The following is a 14,294-nucleotide window of genomic DNA, read 5'->3' on the forward strand; positions in this document are numbered from 1 at the left end:
TGTATGCGTATATTACGGCCCAGGTGTCACGGGGCATACTATGGCCCAGAGCTGGGAGTACGTCCCTAAATGCAGATCTCGAGTCCACATGTTGGAATTAGGCCTAAATTAATAAGCTTCTTTTTAATACCTTTACAAGCACATTGGTCATGGCTTATAAAACACTTATAGGCAGATTACTAATGCTTATTAATGCTTGGTTAATAGTTAACTTACTTTAAGTTAAAGTGTTACAAATACTCTTGAAAGATTTGACAACACTTGCTTGCCCGATCTGACCCAGTCTCTACTTTATTTCTGTCCTGCTGTTTGTCATTTAACCACATCTACCATTGCAGATGTTGATTATTATTTTAGTCTGCCTTGCTTTTATCCACAGGACCTTTGCTAAGCATTAACATATACTTTATGTTTTTGAACCAACTGCAATTTCAGTTCTAGCTTCAGCCATTCCTGGTTTTTCGGTTTTATATGTAATACACAATGGCCTGTGCCAAAGAACACCTGGGTTCAATGTGGGCAGGGGTTAACCCAGCCTGCCACACCTGCATGCCTCCAGCAGATGGCATTGTAGCGCTAGATTCAGAGGTGCTCTGGAGATCAACATTGTGACCATGACTGAGGCAGTGCTTCTGAGCGGGGGCAGCCGCTCATGACGGAGATGCTGTGAATAATTGATATGAACAAAGTCACCTGCACTGGCCCCGGCTGCATCAGCAGCGTGTTGGGCTATTAGATCTTATTTTACCCAACTGTCCCACTGTATTGTGTGTGAGGAAATTATAGCTACGACGAAAGCCTCGACTCCCCATGTTTGTTTACTGACCTGTCAATCACAGATATCACTAACCCACCCATTACTACGAGTGGTGAAAGCGCGGATCAAAACATCATAATTAGGCGTGTGTTGCATTGCGAGGCGGCGGGGTGTGATAGGTCTTTTCAGGCGCTGTCAGGGCTCTTCACAATAACAGTCTTTAACAGCAGAGGCAGTGTCAGATCGATGGTCTCTGTCACAGTAAGGCATTCATAATACTGCTTTTATGTAGCTTAACTTCTGCTTGATACATTGTAGCTACAAAAATTGGCCTTGGTGGAAAAAAAACAACACATACTGAGGACAAGTTTACAAGATTTAATTTATTAACTATTATACAGTTCACATAAGGCCTTCATCTTCAAACACTATTCTCAGCCAGACAAATGTCATGTTTTGCCCGTGGTGCACAGTACATATGTTTCTTCTATTTTAGCATTTGTTTTGCTCTAATTTCATGTTTTAAAATGGGAAGAGGCGTTCATCCTTCTTCCAGTCATGCATTAAACTTAAGTGGCCTTTAACCATTCACAAAAATTGTAAAAATGGACTTTGAATCATTGAAATACACACTAGAAAGGCTCTCTACCATTGACTAAAGGGTGGAGTCCCCTGAAATTAAATAAACATTATAGAGTAGTATGCACTTTGCCACTGTTAGGTCAGACAATTGTGTACATGGCGGTTGATGTTGTAGTTTTGACAAACTGCAAACAGCATAATGACCCTAAAGTACCGGTGAGTTCAGCTCCCAAATACTTGTTTGACCAGTGGTCTAAAAAATATATTAGCAGGACAGTCTCAGAACTTGTCTCTGCTGGTTCAGATTCACCAAAGACTTCATAAAAGACAGTGCTTCACTTCCATTGGATTGTTAAAATGATTGCATCTTCATTCACAATGCTACCATCGAACACGTGCTCTTGCTTGTTTTTCTGTAACAGGAGAGGTGTATGCCTGCACTAAACTAACACACTGCAGCAGCAGATGGGTCTTTCCCAAGTCCCATTCACAATAAAAGTCTACAGGGCTGTGTGTTTACTGGGACAACTAAAAAAGTGAAAGGGCTAAAACTTCTGAGCTACAGGGCCTTAATATTAGATGAAAACAAAGAGCTTGGCTGATAGACGGCCACAGATATACGTCCAACCCTCTAAGGTTTCAAGCCTTTAGTCTCCAGTCACCAGATGGCAACATGGAGTAGTGTTATAGTAGCACATCAAATCTCTCCAATTGACTTAATGAGATCAAGGCAACAGTTTTCCTTCACTTGACTGAAAGCAGGCACAGTCTTTTAAATGCAGCCCTAACATCCATTTTGATCAGTCAACAGCTAGAAAAAGGACAAATGCTCAAGTAAACTAGTTTTCACATAGCTGGCTGAATGAGGAAAATGGTCAGATGCAGACTTCCTCTCAGCCCAAAATGCGACTTCTGAATCCTGTAAAGAACTTAAGTTTTTACAAAAGGATCTTGATTTACAAGCCTGTACTAATGCCACACTCAACCACTAAACAATATGGACAGTTAGTCAATGTGGCATGTCTTCAATTAACACTACACTATCAAAAAGTGCTTCAGATAAGTTAGTGAATATAAAAAGAATATGTCTGATGTAAACAAAGTTTGATCTGCCAATGCTCTGTTTGGGCAATGGTTATTTATGGCTGAACTGTGGAAAAAATAAAAACATGATACTTAAAGTGCATCCCTGGATGTGTACCCTCCCCCTGCTCCTGAAGAGACCCACAGTGCCTGGCCTGCTCAGGACTTTCACAGGAACAGTCTATCAATCCAGTGGCAGTACTTTCATGAGACAAAAAACTTAATACAGGTTAAAAACATGTCTTCCAGCTTGGCATGGTAGCGTAGGATAAGGGGTGTCATCAGAAGGCTTGTAGTGACGGTGCTCCCTGTCGCCCTCTAGGGTCAGGGCATGGCAGTACCAGTTAGTGATCTTCCCAAATACTTTTACAACCAGTGCTTAAACTAATCACATTAGACCAGGATCCAGCCACAAGCACCCAGGTTCTCCTGGGCCTTTTTTTTTGACTCTGGTCTTTAAAGTTAAAATTATCTACATTGACAATGCTTCCTTCCACTAAAAATGTGATGCTCTTTATCCAGTAAGCACTAATGATTTTCCTAATAACGGCAGCTCTGTCTCATGTGATTATAGTGTATGTCTTGAGGGGCTTGAGTGAAAAAGGTCCAGCATGAGCCTCTCACAGTGTCTCCTGTTCAGCCGGTGAGTGGTGTGGATGTGGGTGCTGGTGCAGAGGCGGCAGCAGCGACTGCAGGGGCGATTGGGGCGTAGTGGGGGGTGACTGCTGCAATGGGCTGAAATGAGCACCACTGTGAGGCGGGGAGGAACGGTAACAGGTGTAGGCGGAGGTCAGGGCGGTGGTGGGAGAGGCTGGGAGTCCTCCTAGCCCGGTGGGGGAGTCAATGAGCGGCTGGTTGTAGAAGAAGAACGCGCACTGATGGATAAAGGCCTCGATGATTGTCTGGTAGGTGCGTGTTGCAGTCAGCGCGTCCATAGTAGTGAAGTCTGGCCTCATCAGCGTGGGCCAGAAGCAGATGGACAGATTCTCACTGGTCATCAGATTCAGCCTGCTCAGTTGGCTCACCCTTTGGACACAAACACAATTACTGAAGGCATCAACAAAGTCTGGCAATTCATTGAATAATTTTAATTCCTTTATGCAAATATAAAAACAAGACTGTGGATAAAAAATTCAAAAACAAAAATGTGAATTGAACACACTCCATTTGTTTCAATTGAAAAACAACGTATACAACAATTTTCTCAATTTTTTTAAAGTACAACATTAAAACATCTCTTGTGGCCAATTGTCCCAATAAAGAGGTGAGCGCTCCAATTCTGCAGGTTCAAAATTATGGAATCCACTGCCCTCCCTCGCCTGCTTTCTTCTGCCCCCAAAATGAATGTTTTCCTCGCTTTTAATTCATATTGTGATGCAACTTTTATGATGTTTGGTTCAAATGTAAACTGCAGCTGTATTCATTTGTGTGTGTGAAAACCCATGGCAGTAAACAAAGTTCTCGCAAACCGCTCTTATTCATTGTGTCAAAAATGTCTAGTGTCACAGCTTCTGTTTTCCAATTATTCACTGGTATCATTATTCATATGTTTTGTGCTGCACTTTGGCGAAGAGTTGTTGTTGTTTTTTACTACATTTTTAATAAAGTTGGATAGGATTGAATTGATAGACTGTACTTACTTATGTAAATGGCTCACGACATATTTGAAGACATCATAGTTCTCCCTGGGGAACTTCCTCAGGACATCCTTCATGGTGTACAGCCTCTGTTCTCGGTCATTAATTTCTGTGTGCAGAGGATGTTTGGATTTACTTTCATTATCAAACTGTGATCTAAAGCCTGAAGAGCAATATAGAATAATTCCACAAACAAAGTGAGTTCACTAAAGCCTCCTCGCCCTTCTCCCCCTAAAAGAAATAATCTTTTAATGTTGTACAGAGACCCTCCCAACACAGCAGTGTTTGCTTACTGAAAGCCTCCAGTAGGTCCACCTGCAGGGCGCAAGGCACCAGGGGGTCAGGCAGCTCGGAGAAGAAGCTTTTGAGGCCTCCAGCCACAGTGTTGATAGAGAAGTCCTTTTCCACCAGGTCTAATCCGTGGTCTATAGAGGCAGAAAAGTGAAGAGGGTTAATCATCGGTCATGAATTTCTTTTCCTTGACATAATAACACACTGTTGAACCCACCCTGTTCAAACTGTCTCTGCATGCTCTCCATCTCAGACTTGTTTCCACTTACTCGATACAATCCCTCGGTGTTGAGGCCTGAGGAAACCAGAAAAACAGGGTGTAGGGGGCACACAGTGGGAAGCAGCACCGAGCACAAACACTTCATTAGCTCCATTGCAGACATCACAACACACATGCCAGCGCATTTCACCGAGGACAAGAACCAGGATCTTTACTAAAGCTTTTCATTATTGCGAAGCAGTCAAATGAATATAACCATCAATATGTTAATGCTAATGACATGGCAAAAACTTCATCGCCATGTTCATGTTTGTTGCTAATGAAAACAATTGTCAAACTACATATTTTTTAGTTTTCATAAATAGTGTTATTAAGAAGTTTGCTAAAAAGGCTATTGGCTACATATAACATGAGCAGTTCATCCATTCAACCATTTTTATCGGTTAATAACACTATAACACCAAGTGACATATGTTTGAATGACAAATCTACGTGTGAATCAGGGTAAACATCGTACTAACCTGTTGTTTCAATAAATCGAACACACTTCTCAATGAATAGAGGGATGGGTCTGTCTGGAGACACTACATTCACAAGGGGGACTCCGAAGTAGACGCTCTCTACAGGTTTGGGAATTGCAGGACGAGGCTTTGGTCTGGTTTTCTGATGAAACAAAAAGAATATGGCACAAAGTTTATATATTGCACTTTAGTTTTTTTTTGGCTAAACAAATGTAACTCTCACTTTGGCAGTTCGTCGCAGACTCTTGAGTATGTTTCTCTTTTTGGGATCTTCAATCTCCTCCACAAGACTATCACTTTTTAGGGTCCCGTAGTCATCCTCCTTGGACTTTGTGAGCGCGCCCATCTCATCATCACTGCCGATGAAGCTTGTACGAAAGCTGCTAAACTTGCCCAGCCTCTTGGAGCGGTCCCGGTAAAGGCGGGGCTTCACCCCCACAGCAGAGAACTTTCTCCTTCTTTCTAAGGAGCTGCTGTCGGCCTCACTGTCCGAGCCATTCCCATTTGAGTGCATCCTGTTGGAGTTGCGGATGGTGATGATTTTACCTTGTGTGCTGTCGTGTGGCACTGAGTAAATTATCTCCTCATTGCTGAGACGAGGCTTTGAGACAGCGTCCAGTGGTTCAGCGTAGTCAGATGGATCGTAGCCAACATCTCCCCCAGGAACCCAAGTGACAGCAGAAGGAAGGGAGCGGCGATGGCCAAGGGTGTCAATGTATGGGTTTCTACTCATTTTTCGGAAATCAAAAGTGACGCCAGGTTTTACTCGAACTTGGGGCGGCACTTTGTTGTTTAACTTCTCAAAGTCCCGAATATCAGAGATGACAGAGATGTCACTTGAATCCAAGTCGGGCATGTTGAAGCCCCCTCCATGAGAGGTGAGCGTGCTGTCATAGTACGGGGGAGAAGGCTCCACATCATCTTCTGAGTCCAGGTACATAGTGACAGGGCTGGGAGAGCTGCAGCGGGGGGAATACACGTTTTCACCCGTGCAGGCTTCAGCAACATTATCATACATGTGTGTGGCCTCCACTATGTTGCGTTTCTCCACCACCTCCATGATGAAAGAGTGAAACATTTCTATTCTGTGCAGGCCACCCACCACACCCCCAGAGCCACACACTAAGGTATTGAAACGGCCCTCTATCTCATGGGCCAGCTCCTCTCCCTGTATTAGCTGTTCACTGGCGTAGTCGCTGTCTGTGAGCTCAGCCTGGCTGTCCCCCACAGCCAGGATTTGTACTGGGATAATGTCCTGAACCTCACACAGGAACGCACACAGAGTCTCAAGAGAGGCCTTGCGGGACGCAGAGTACACCGCCATGTAGCCGTGGACCAACCTGCTCTTCCTCAGAGTGAACGAGGCATGATATGACAGTATTGACAGCTCAATAGCCAGCTTGTGTCCACCCACTGTCTGCTCTAGTATGACAGAGGTGCCAGTGCCGGACATAGGCCTGCAGTGTTGTGGCATTAGGAAAGGAGACAGGAGCTGCTCTATGTCATAGGGGTCTCCACACATCAAACACAGGACAATGCGCAGGTCAGCCTCTGGGACAGGCTGATGAGGAGAGTCTCTGAGCCCAGGAGGTTCAGGGAGGAGGGGCGGGGAGCTGCTACTGAAGGATGTGCTCCTTCTAATGTCCAGAAGACTCCTGAGTACCTGGTTAATCTGGGACTCACTCATATTGTGGCCATAACCAACACCCGGGGATGCGGGGTCCAAGAAGCTACACTGCAGCCTCCTGGCAACCTGCTGCCCCTGTGTTATTAGACTCAACGCAGTTTCTCCACCAATATCTGAATATGACCCTACACCTCTCTTTGTCACTAAAAGCAGTGACAACGGCAACTGCGCTAACTGACTATCCCTTCTTCCTAGTGTCGACTCCCTTAGTCTCTCCAGGCTTTCAACCACATAAGAAAGCGAATCTTTTGAATTGTACAGACACAGACAACCGTGAGGGGTGAAAGTTGGCGTGTGGAAAGAATTTACTGGAAGACGTACACTCCCTTCAATGGGCCGTAAGGTGAGTTCATACATTTTCCCATCTAGCACATACCAGTCATCATTTGTGCACAAAGCCCTAATCTCATTGGCAAATTCTCTGGCCAGCCCATCCTTCCCTAGTATAACAAGATTAATCCTATCTGCCTTGTTGTCCCCAAAATGAGCCTTCATGTCATAAAAGGGGTAGTATGTGGGGAAACGGGACGCTAGAATCTGTTCGATTTTAGAATCCCCACAGTGTGGACTGCTGGGGCATGTTTCTTTTGTGGGGTGATAGACAAAGTGGATATGCTTCAATACGAGAGCATCTCTTTCAGCTGGGAGCTTTTGTAATGCCTTAAAGCGCTGTTCCTCCCCCAGAACCTCCTGAATAGCACCCATCTTTTCTTTACTTGGTTTAGCATCCACCTCAAGCTCATAAAAAAGCTCTGAGTACTCAAGTAAGAGTTCTTGGAAATCTTCCTTGGCGCGGTCAATAATCTCTTTCTGGTGGCGGTTGTACAGGTCCAAGTACTCAGGCTCCTCCAGCCACTGATAAAACTCCTCATTCATGATGAAGCTGCGCGCCTCCTCCCACGGTTTCCCAGGTGTGACAAACAGAGACATCACAAGCTTGTGTTTGAACTCCAGTCTGATCTCTGCTCTCCTGCACTCATTACGCAGGTGTTCAAGGTGAGCGTTAAAAATATCCTCTGCTTCTCCGGTCTCCAACAGGTCAGAGGGGATCCGCTCATCCTCCATGTTGTCGATGTGGGACGTGTCCTCCCAAGGAGAGTCCTCTAACACAACAAACCAGTGAGCGAAGTGAGGTTTGGACTCAAGGACCTTCTGCACTCCAGACCAGCTAAGCTGATCAATCTCATCCAGGTCGGGCACTAAAGAGCTAAGTGCTAGGGGAAGGGTGCTTAGGTAGATCTTGCGACGTCTCTCAATATGTTCTTGCTTTAGACGATATACATGCTGCTGAAAAAGCTTTTTGCATTTTGCCGTTCCCTCTAGGAACACATACTCCTTGTACTCTGGGGAGGTGTTCATTCGTCGACTAGTATTTAACCAGGATTCATTATGATTTTTGACAATGCGATTGATTAGCCACTCATATCGATCCTTGGCTGACGCGATCTGTTGACTCTGCAGCTTCAGTGCCTCAAAATAAGGAATTATTTTGGGTTTGCCTCTACTCTTATCAATTAGTTGGACTAAAGTGAGAAATGCAAGATCTACATTTATATTTGAGCGAGCAGACGTCTCAACTACAGGAAGATTTTTTTTAGTAATAGCAAAGGTATGTGCATCTTTGATATAGCGTTCAACTCCTTCATCACATTTGGTGAGAACCAACACGATTGGTTTCTTGGTCTTACTCAGCTGACCGTATAAGTTAGTGACAAACTTCAGCTGGTCATCAAAGTTTCTGTTCATGCCACGGCTCACATCAACACACAGCATGAAGCCATCCACCTGCAGCTTTCCTTCAGGCATTTGCTTCTGCTCAAAGTCCTGCTCCAGACCCAGCTGGTCTGTGCAGAAGTACATGAGCTTCTCGGCTGAGGCCAGCTTTGTTGCTGCAGCCCTTTTGATATAGGGTTGCATCGCAGTGCTACGATGTGGCTGAAATGTTTGATCATCAATAAATTCAGTCTGCTCCACCACATGCATGCGACTTTCAGGCCCTTCCTCCATGACACGCCCCACCTCCCCCCAAAACAGAAAGTGATCATTGTTCACGACTCGTCCCCCAAAGTCACTGGTGCTTAGGACTGATGTGTGATCAAGGTAAAAGTCGTCAGCACTTGGCCGCACAAACCGATTACACAGGCAGGACTTCCCCACCCCACACTGTCCCTTTTCCTTCTCTGTTCCAGACAAACCCACCGCAACCAGGTTGTAAATGGGCGACCGGGCATCTTGCTTTTTCGCCATCATAATCTCCAGCCGCTCATCCTGCCACAACAGGCACTGTGTAATGGAGTTCACTCAAATGTGCCCATGCAGACGCAGTTCGGACTTCTGCTGGACTTCAATTTGAAAACACAGCAGAGGGGTGATATCAGAGGTCATTAAGTCAGTCCTTATGAGTCAGCCCTGTGAAAAATAAAGAAAAGCAAAACAAATGTCAACCAAACGCTGTGTAGGAAAATAATATAAGCCCTACTGTTATCAAATAGAGACAAATACTACAATCATTGTTTCTAACATTGTGAATGCTTCTGTAAATCTTTAAAAAAGTGAAAATATGTTGCATTTGTTCATGTGTCTGCTCTAGTCTTCTGTCTTTTTGTTTCAAGCTACTCTGTCCACCTTCTCGGCTGCAAAACAAAAGCTCAATGAATTTTAAAACACTGATAAAGTCACAAGTCTTCATTTCCATAATAAATAATCTAGGCTTTTGAAAAAAAAAAGACTTTTTCTGCAGTCGGACATTAGAGAACAATTTGTAATGTTAATCTGGATCCGGGAAATTATCTTAATGTGACAGAATAGTTTGGCAAATGTGAAAGAAATGTGGAAAGATTTCATATGGAGCAGCCACATGCAACACCCACTCTGACAGGGTCAACGAGAACATGGGCAGTTCAGTGCTCAGCTGGGATAGGCCTGGTGCACCCCATTGAAAAAATAACCTTTAATCTTACTCATTAAAACACATACAGTGTAGTGGGGTAACTTAGCCCAGCCTCACAACGTGCCTGCCCCACTGCCCAGATAAGATTTGGCAAAGAAAGATCTGTGCCACGGATTAGTTAACATGAGGGTGCAGAGAGAGTGGGGCTGACCACGCCAGGCCCACTGTCTCAGCAAAAAAAAAAAAAAGAAAAGAAAATGAAGCAGTACTGCCCGATTCTGGGACGGTTCCCCCCAACCACGCCACGACAATGACATACGGAAAATGATCTGGGCAGTGGTGCAGGGTGTAGCACCTCACAAGGGGAAGAACCAATGGAGAAGTAAGCGTGTAGCGTACATACCAGCGCAGTTTCCTTTCTCCTCTTGCATCTGTCAGGCCACCTCTTGCCGCAGCCCTCGCCGCCTGATGTGCACAAGCATAAAGACGCAGACAGCACTATTTGTCCCTTCTTTTTCCCCCCACTTATAACATCGCGATCACCACAACTTCAGCGTCCGGGGAACTTCATTTAAATATCCCCTGCTGCACATGCCTGGTTTCTCTCTCTTGTCCAGCCCTGTCCGCTTTCTGTGCAATGTAATAAGCAAAGCAGGCAGAAATTTACCGATAACGCAACGATCTGGCGTTGTTCCGCGTCGGCTTCTTGAGAAAATTGGGCGTAAAATAAATCTACTTATCTATCCTCTGCTCGGATCACCACGTTGCTTTTTCTGTAATTATTCTGTCCATTGTTGTGGCCACATAATGCAGGGCCGGTCTCGCGCACGAAACAACGCTGACTTCGTTGCGATAGAGCTGGGTTTTTGTCTCAAAGGAACGCGCTCTTGTTGCAACATAGACGCTTCGTGTCCCGGTGAATTTCTCGGCAGACGGCTGCGTGTGTGAAAGTGGTATTTGTGCCAGATTTCCGATAATGGCGGCGGTAGCGGCCCTCCTCCCCGCGGCCCTCGCTCTCCTCTTCTTTTCTTTGGGAAAAGGGAGCAGTGGAGACAGAGGCAGACTCACCCAGCGGCGCCCTCACACACTGCAGCAAGCGGCGCGACCCGGGCATTGGCTGCTCAGCTTTTATCTCTGCATTACTTTGTGAGTCATGTCATGGACTTTTGCTCATTTAGACTAAACAAGACAAAAACTTAAATCACAAAATGTCTGAGGTAAGTTCAAAGTAAGCCAGATAACTCGCCCGTCTGGAAGGCATATGTCTACGAGTTATAATAACATCTATAACCAGTGTTGGGGTAACGCATTACAAATGTAAGGAGTTACAAAAATACATTACTTTTTTCAGTAACAAAGGAATATAACATAATACTTAAAAAAATAAGGGAATATGTCATTACAATTTGAGTAACTCGAGTTACAAGTGCATTTAAAGGGTTTGTGTTGCACGAATGAAGATACCAAACTCCCCCATAATGCAACACTCATATTGAATCATGCAGAATACTGGTGTATAAGATCGGGTGAATGTAAACTTGGGAGAATGGGGATGGTGAAGGAAAAATAATCTTTGACTACACGTTTGCTCGGTGGCATCATTACTATTTTTTATTTGACCAAAAGTAATTCAAAGTAGTGTAACTCAACTACATTGTTTAAACACAATATCTAATACAAACATATACCATTTATAAAACTGTAACTAATCATATAAAATATATCACAATGTTAAAGTAACTTGCCCAACACTGGTTATATATAACACGTTATTACAAAAGTGTAGCACAAGTTGCATTGCATGTAGGGCAGCCACAGCGGCCTAGTGCACACAGGGAGTCACAACACCTGATAATATCCTGCATTATACATTTTACCTTTATGTTGTTGTTGCTACACTTCGTTAATCACTATAATAAGTTGCAATCTCTTGAACTGTGCATGAAACTTGGGGATCCCCAGTCCTTGCTTGTCATGCGTGGGGGCCTTGACCAAAAAACGCCTGTTGAAGAGTGAAAAAAAAAAATCCGGAAGTAGCTTATTGTGTTATTTACAAAGTCTCTTAGTTCCACATTTCTTTAAACAAAATGATCAGCATGTTCATATCATAATTACTTAGTCAATCAAAACTTTAACGTTGCCGCCTCCTAGCGGATTTATGTTTCATAGCAATTCAATGTAACGTCCTGTGTCAGTCTGACTGAGCGCCTCACGAGCCCCCTTTTGTACTTGCAGGATCCAGCTGGAGGAATTTCAGTGGGGATTTCTGAAATTGCGTTGAATCTTCAAAGAAACGGTCCTCCTACACTTAGCCAACTGGAGAAGACGATAATGACTTTTAATTGAGCCGGGGCCATAATAAAAGAAGGTATGTGCCTCAGTTTACAATTTACAGTGTGTGCAAATTGTATCAACATCTACAAGAAACTCAAATACAAGGCAGAATATGGGCATTTAGTGTAATTGACATGTAATTTCATGCAGTATTTTTCTTAATTGTAGCCTTGGCAGCTGTGTGGGTAGATGTGTTTTATGCAGCTTTTACTTGGACCCATAATTATATTTCATATCCCAGTTGTGCATGTAAAAAAAAACCACAACAACAAATTGAATGATAGTGAAAGATCAATTTGATATTGGGATATTATTGTGTGTGCAGAAATATAGCTAATTATGCATCAATGACAACGTAATCTAGACGAGGGCACAGTTTCATCTAATATTTGTTGTGAACATTAATAAACACTTCCATTTTCCTCAAATGGCTTAAGTGTAATTGATACGACTACCACTAGGCTGAGCCCTAAGCTTACACACAGCATCAGAGGGCACTGACCCAAGTCATTGTAGTACAATATGTTTGCTATTGTGTCCGGCCTCATGTATGGATTACACCGCTCTCCATCGCAGCTTTCACTGAAACATAATGCTGTACAAAGAATGTTGCATTCTTACGCCTCTGTTTTTTTTTGACTCTTTACAAGTGAAATGTGCAGGGCATTTTAGGCACATTTAGTTTTTCCTCTTGCCTGTAATAGACTATATCCTCTCTGGTGTAACAGGGATATGGGGCACGAGAGGTTAGTGCGGGGTGACGGCTACAGCAGATGGACAGTGGCTGGGAAACACTGCCTCCACCAAAGACATAATAGACATGAAGGGAGGCCAAGTTAGGTAACTTAAGCAACCTTCTTTAAAAGCTTTCATAGATATAGATCCCAGCTCGAGTTGAAAACTACTATAAGGGAAATACTGGAGCTAGTTAAAGGTATTAAGATGAGAGCGTAGTGATAGAGAGAAAAGCACACCGTGGAAAACAGAGACACCAGAGGAAAACCAGCACCAAATAAGGAATCACTCATCTATGAGTCATTGCTATTCTAAATAGGAACTTTTCACTGCTGTTTGAAAACGTTGTGAAGTGGTTCTCAGGCGGTGCTCACTGTTTTTCTGGTAATGTGGTGGTGAGGAATTTTTATAATTTTTATTGAATGTTCATGGTAAGTAATAAGCTAATTGTCTAAAATTGTCAGACAGTGTTGCAGAAGAGACATATTTGGGCAGCAGAGGATCACTGTCATTGTTCCCTTATGTCCAGATGAAGATATGAGAGATGTTTTAATTTAAAGTATGCCAATTTTGATTACAGTGAAGTAAAAGGTGCTGAAGGAAACCGCAAGGAAGGAAACTGCACTCACAGGAACAGCCGAACAAACAGCGCAACGGTAATTGGAAAAAGACCTGGTAAAGGAATGCAATGCAACCGAGGTAACAAAGAGCGACTTGGTTATTGTTTTGTTTTGTTTTTTTCACTTGATTTATTCCTTATTTGGTTTTCCACGTGGTTGTTGTCCCACAAGTATCGTCATCACAAACACAACTTGCACTGCACTATCTCACAAAATTCTGCAAATAAAATCTTAATTGTTTACGGTTAGCAAAATTGAACTCACTCCATCACATGTGTTTACTTGGCACGCATCTGAGACAACACTGGGGAGTTGGGGCAATAGTTTTGCATGTATTCAAACGGTTAGAGCGCAATGCTTTCTGCCAGAGCAGTTCACAACAGCACAATGCATCCTGGTGCACAATGAATTTCAAAGACTTTTCCGTAATGAAGTCCATTAACCTGACCGTTCAGCTTTGATCCACATTTCTATAGCAAATAAGTTAACTGTGTTTGTATTGTATTGCATTTCTTTTGAATTCTTACACTACTGAGAGATTTGTTTTTGTCACAAAATTTACTATCAGGAGCAAGAGATATTTTCAGGGTCAAGTCAGGATAAGCAGCACACTTTAGCAATTATGGCAAGATTTCCAAGGCATTTTGAATGCATTAGTTTGCACAAGAAGAAACCTTTTGACAGAGGTTGAGGAATAGTGCTTTCCCCATCTGGCTGACATTATTCAGATTCCTCAGTGTTTGATATTGGATGATGCTGGCAAGGCGTAGAATCAGACCGGGGAAAAATAAAGTGAGAGGGGAAAAAATGGGTAGGGAAACCGGAGGAGGGCACAGTTTTTTTTGTTTTTTTTTGTTTAGCTTTTGACGTTTCTAATCTCTTTTGAAGATACACCCCTTATTTGTAGTGCATAATGCATTCATGTTTGAAGTGAGGG

General features: G+C 43.5%; 1 protein-coding gene across 1 annotated transcript; it reads right to left on the reverse strand.

The window, feature by feature from the left end:
- Positions 1-1,124: 1,124 nt before the first annotated feature.
- On the reverse strand, positions 1,125-10,757 carry arhgap35b (Rho GTPase activating protein 35b). The gene is made up of 7 exons (XM_079566081.1): positions 10,072-10,757; positions 5,315-9,187; positions 5,092-5,233; positions 4,568-4,645; positions 4,353-4,484; positions 4,063-4,168; positions 1,125-3,448 (listed from the first exon to the last, which is right to left on the reverse strand). The coding sequence occupies exons 2-7, from the start codon at positions 9,026-9,028 to the stop codon at positions 3,043-3,045; spliced, it is 4,578 nt and encodes a 1,525-aa protein (XP_079422207.1). The 5' UTR covers positions 9,029-9,187; positions 10,072-10,757; the 3' UTR covers positions 1,125-3,042.
- Between the last annotated feature and the right edge of the window lie 3,537 nt (positions 10,758-14,294).

Source organism: Gobius niger, assembly GCF_951799975.1.
Source record: "Gobius niger genome assembly, chromosome: 11".
In the NCBI taxonomy this organism is placed as follows: Eukaryota; Metazoa; Chordata; class Actinopteri; order Gobiiformes; family Gobiidae; genus Gobius; species Gobius niger.

Excerpts from the sequence above, each read along its gene's own strand:
- arhgap35b (XM_079566081.1), bottom strand. The coding sequence starts at position 9,028 with ATGATGGCGAAAAAGCAAGATGCCCGGTCGCCCATTTACAACCTGGTT. Across the intron at positions 4,646-5,091 it reads TCGATTTATTGAAACAACAG|GCCTCAACACCGAGGGATTG; the intron begins GTTAGTACGATG and ends TGGTTTCCTCAG. Across the intron at positions 3,449-4,062 it reads GTCGTGAGCCATTTACATAA|GGTGAGCCAACTGAGCAGGC; the intron begins GTAAGTACAGTC and ends TTGTGTCCAAAG.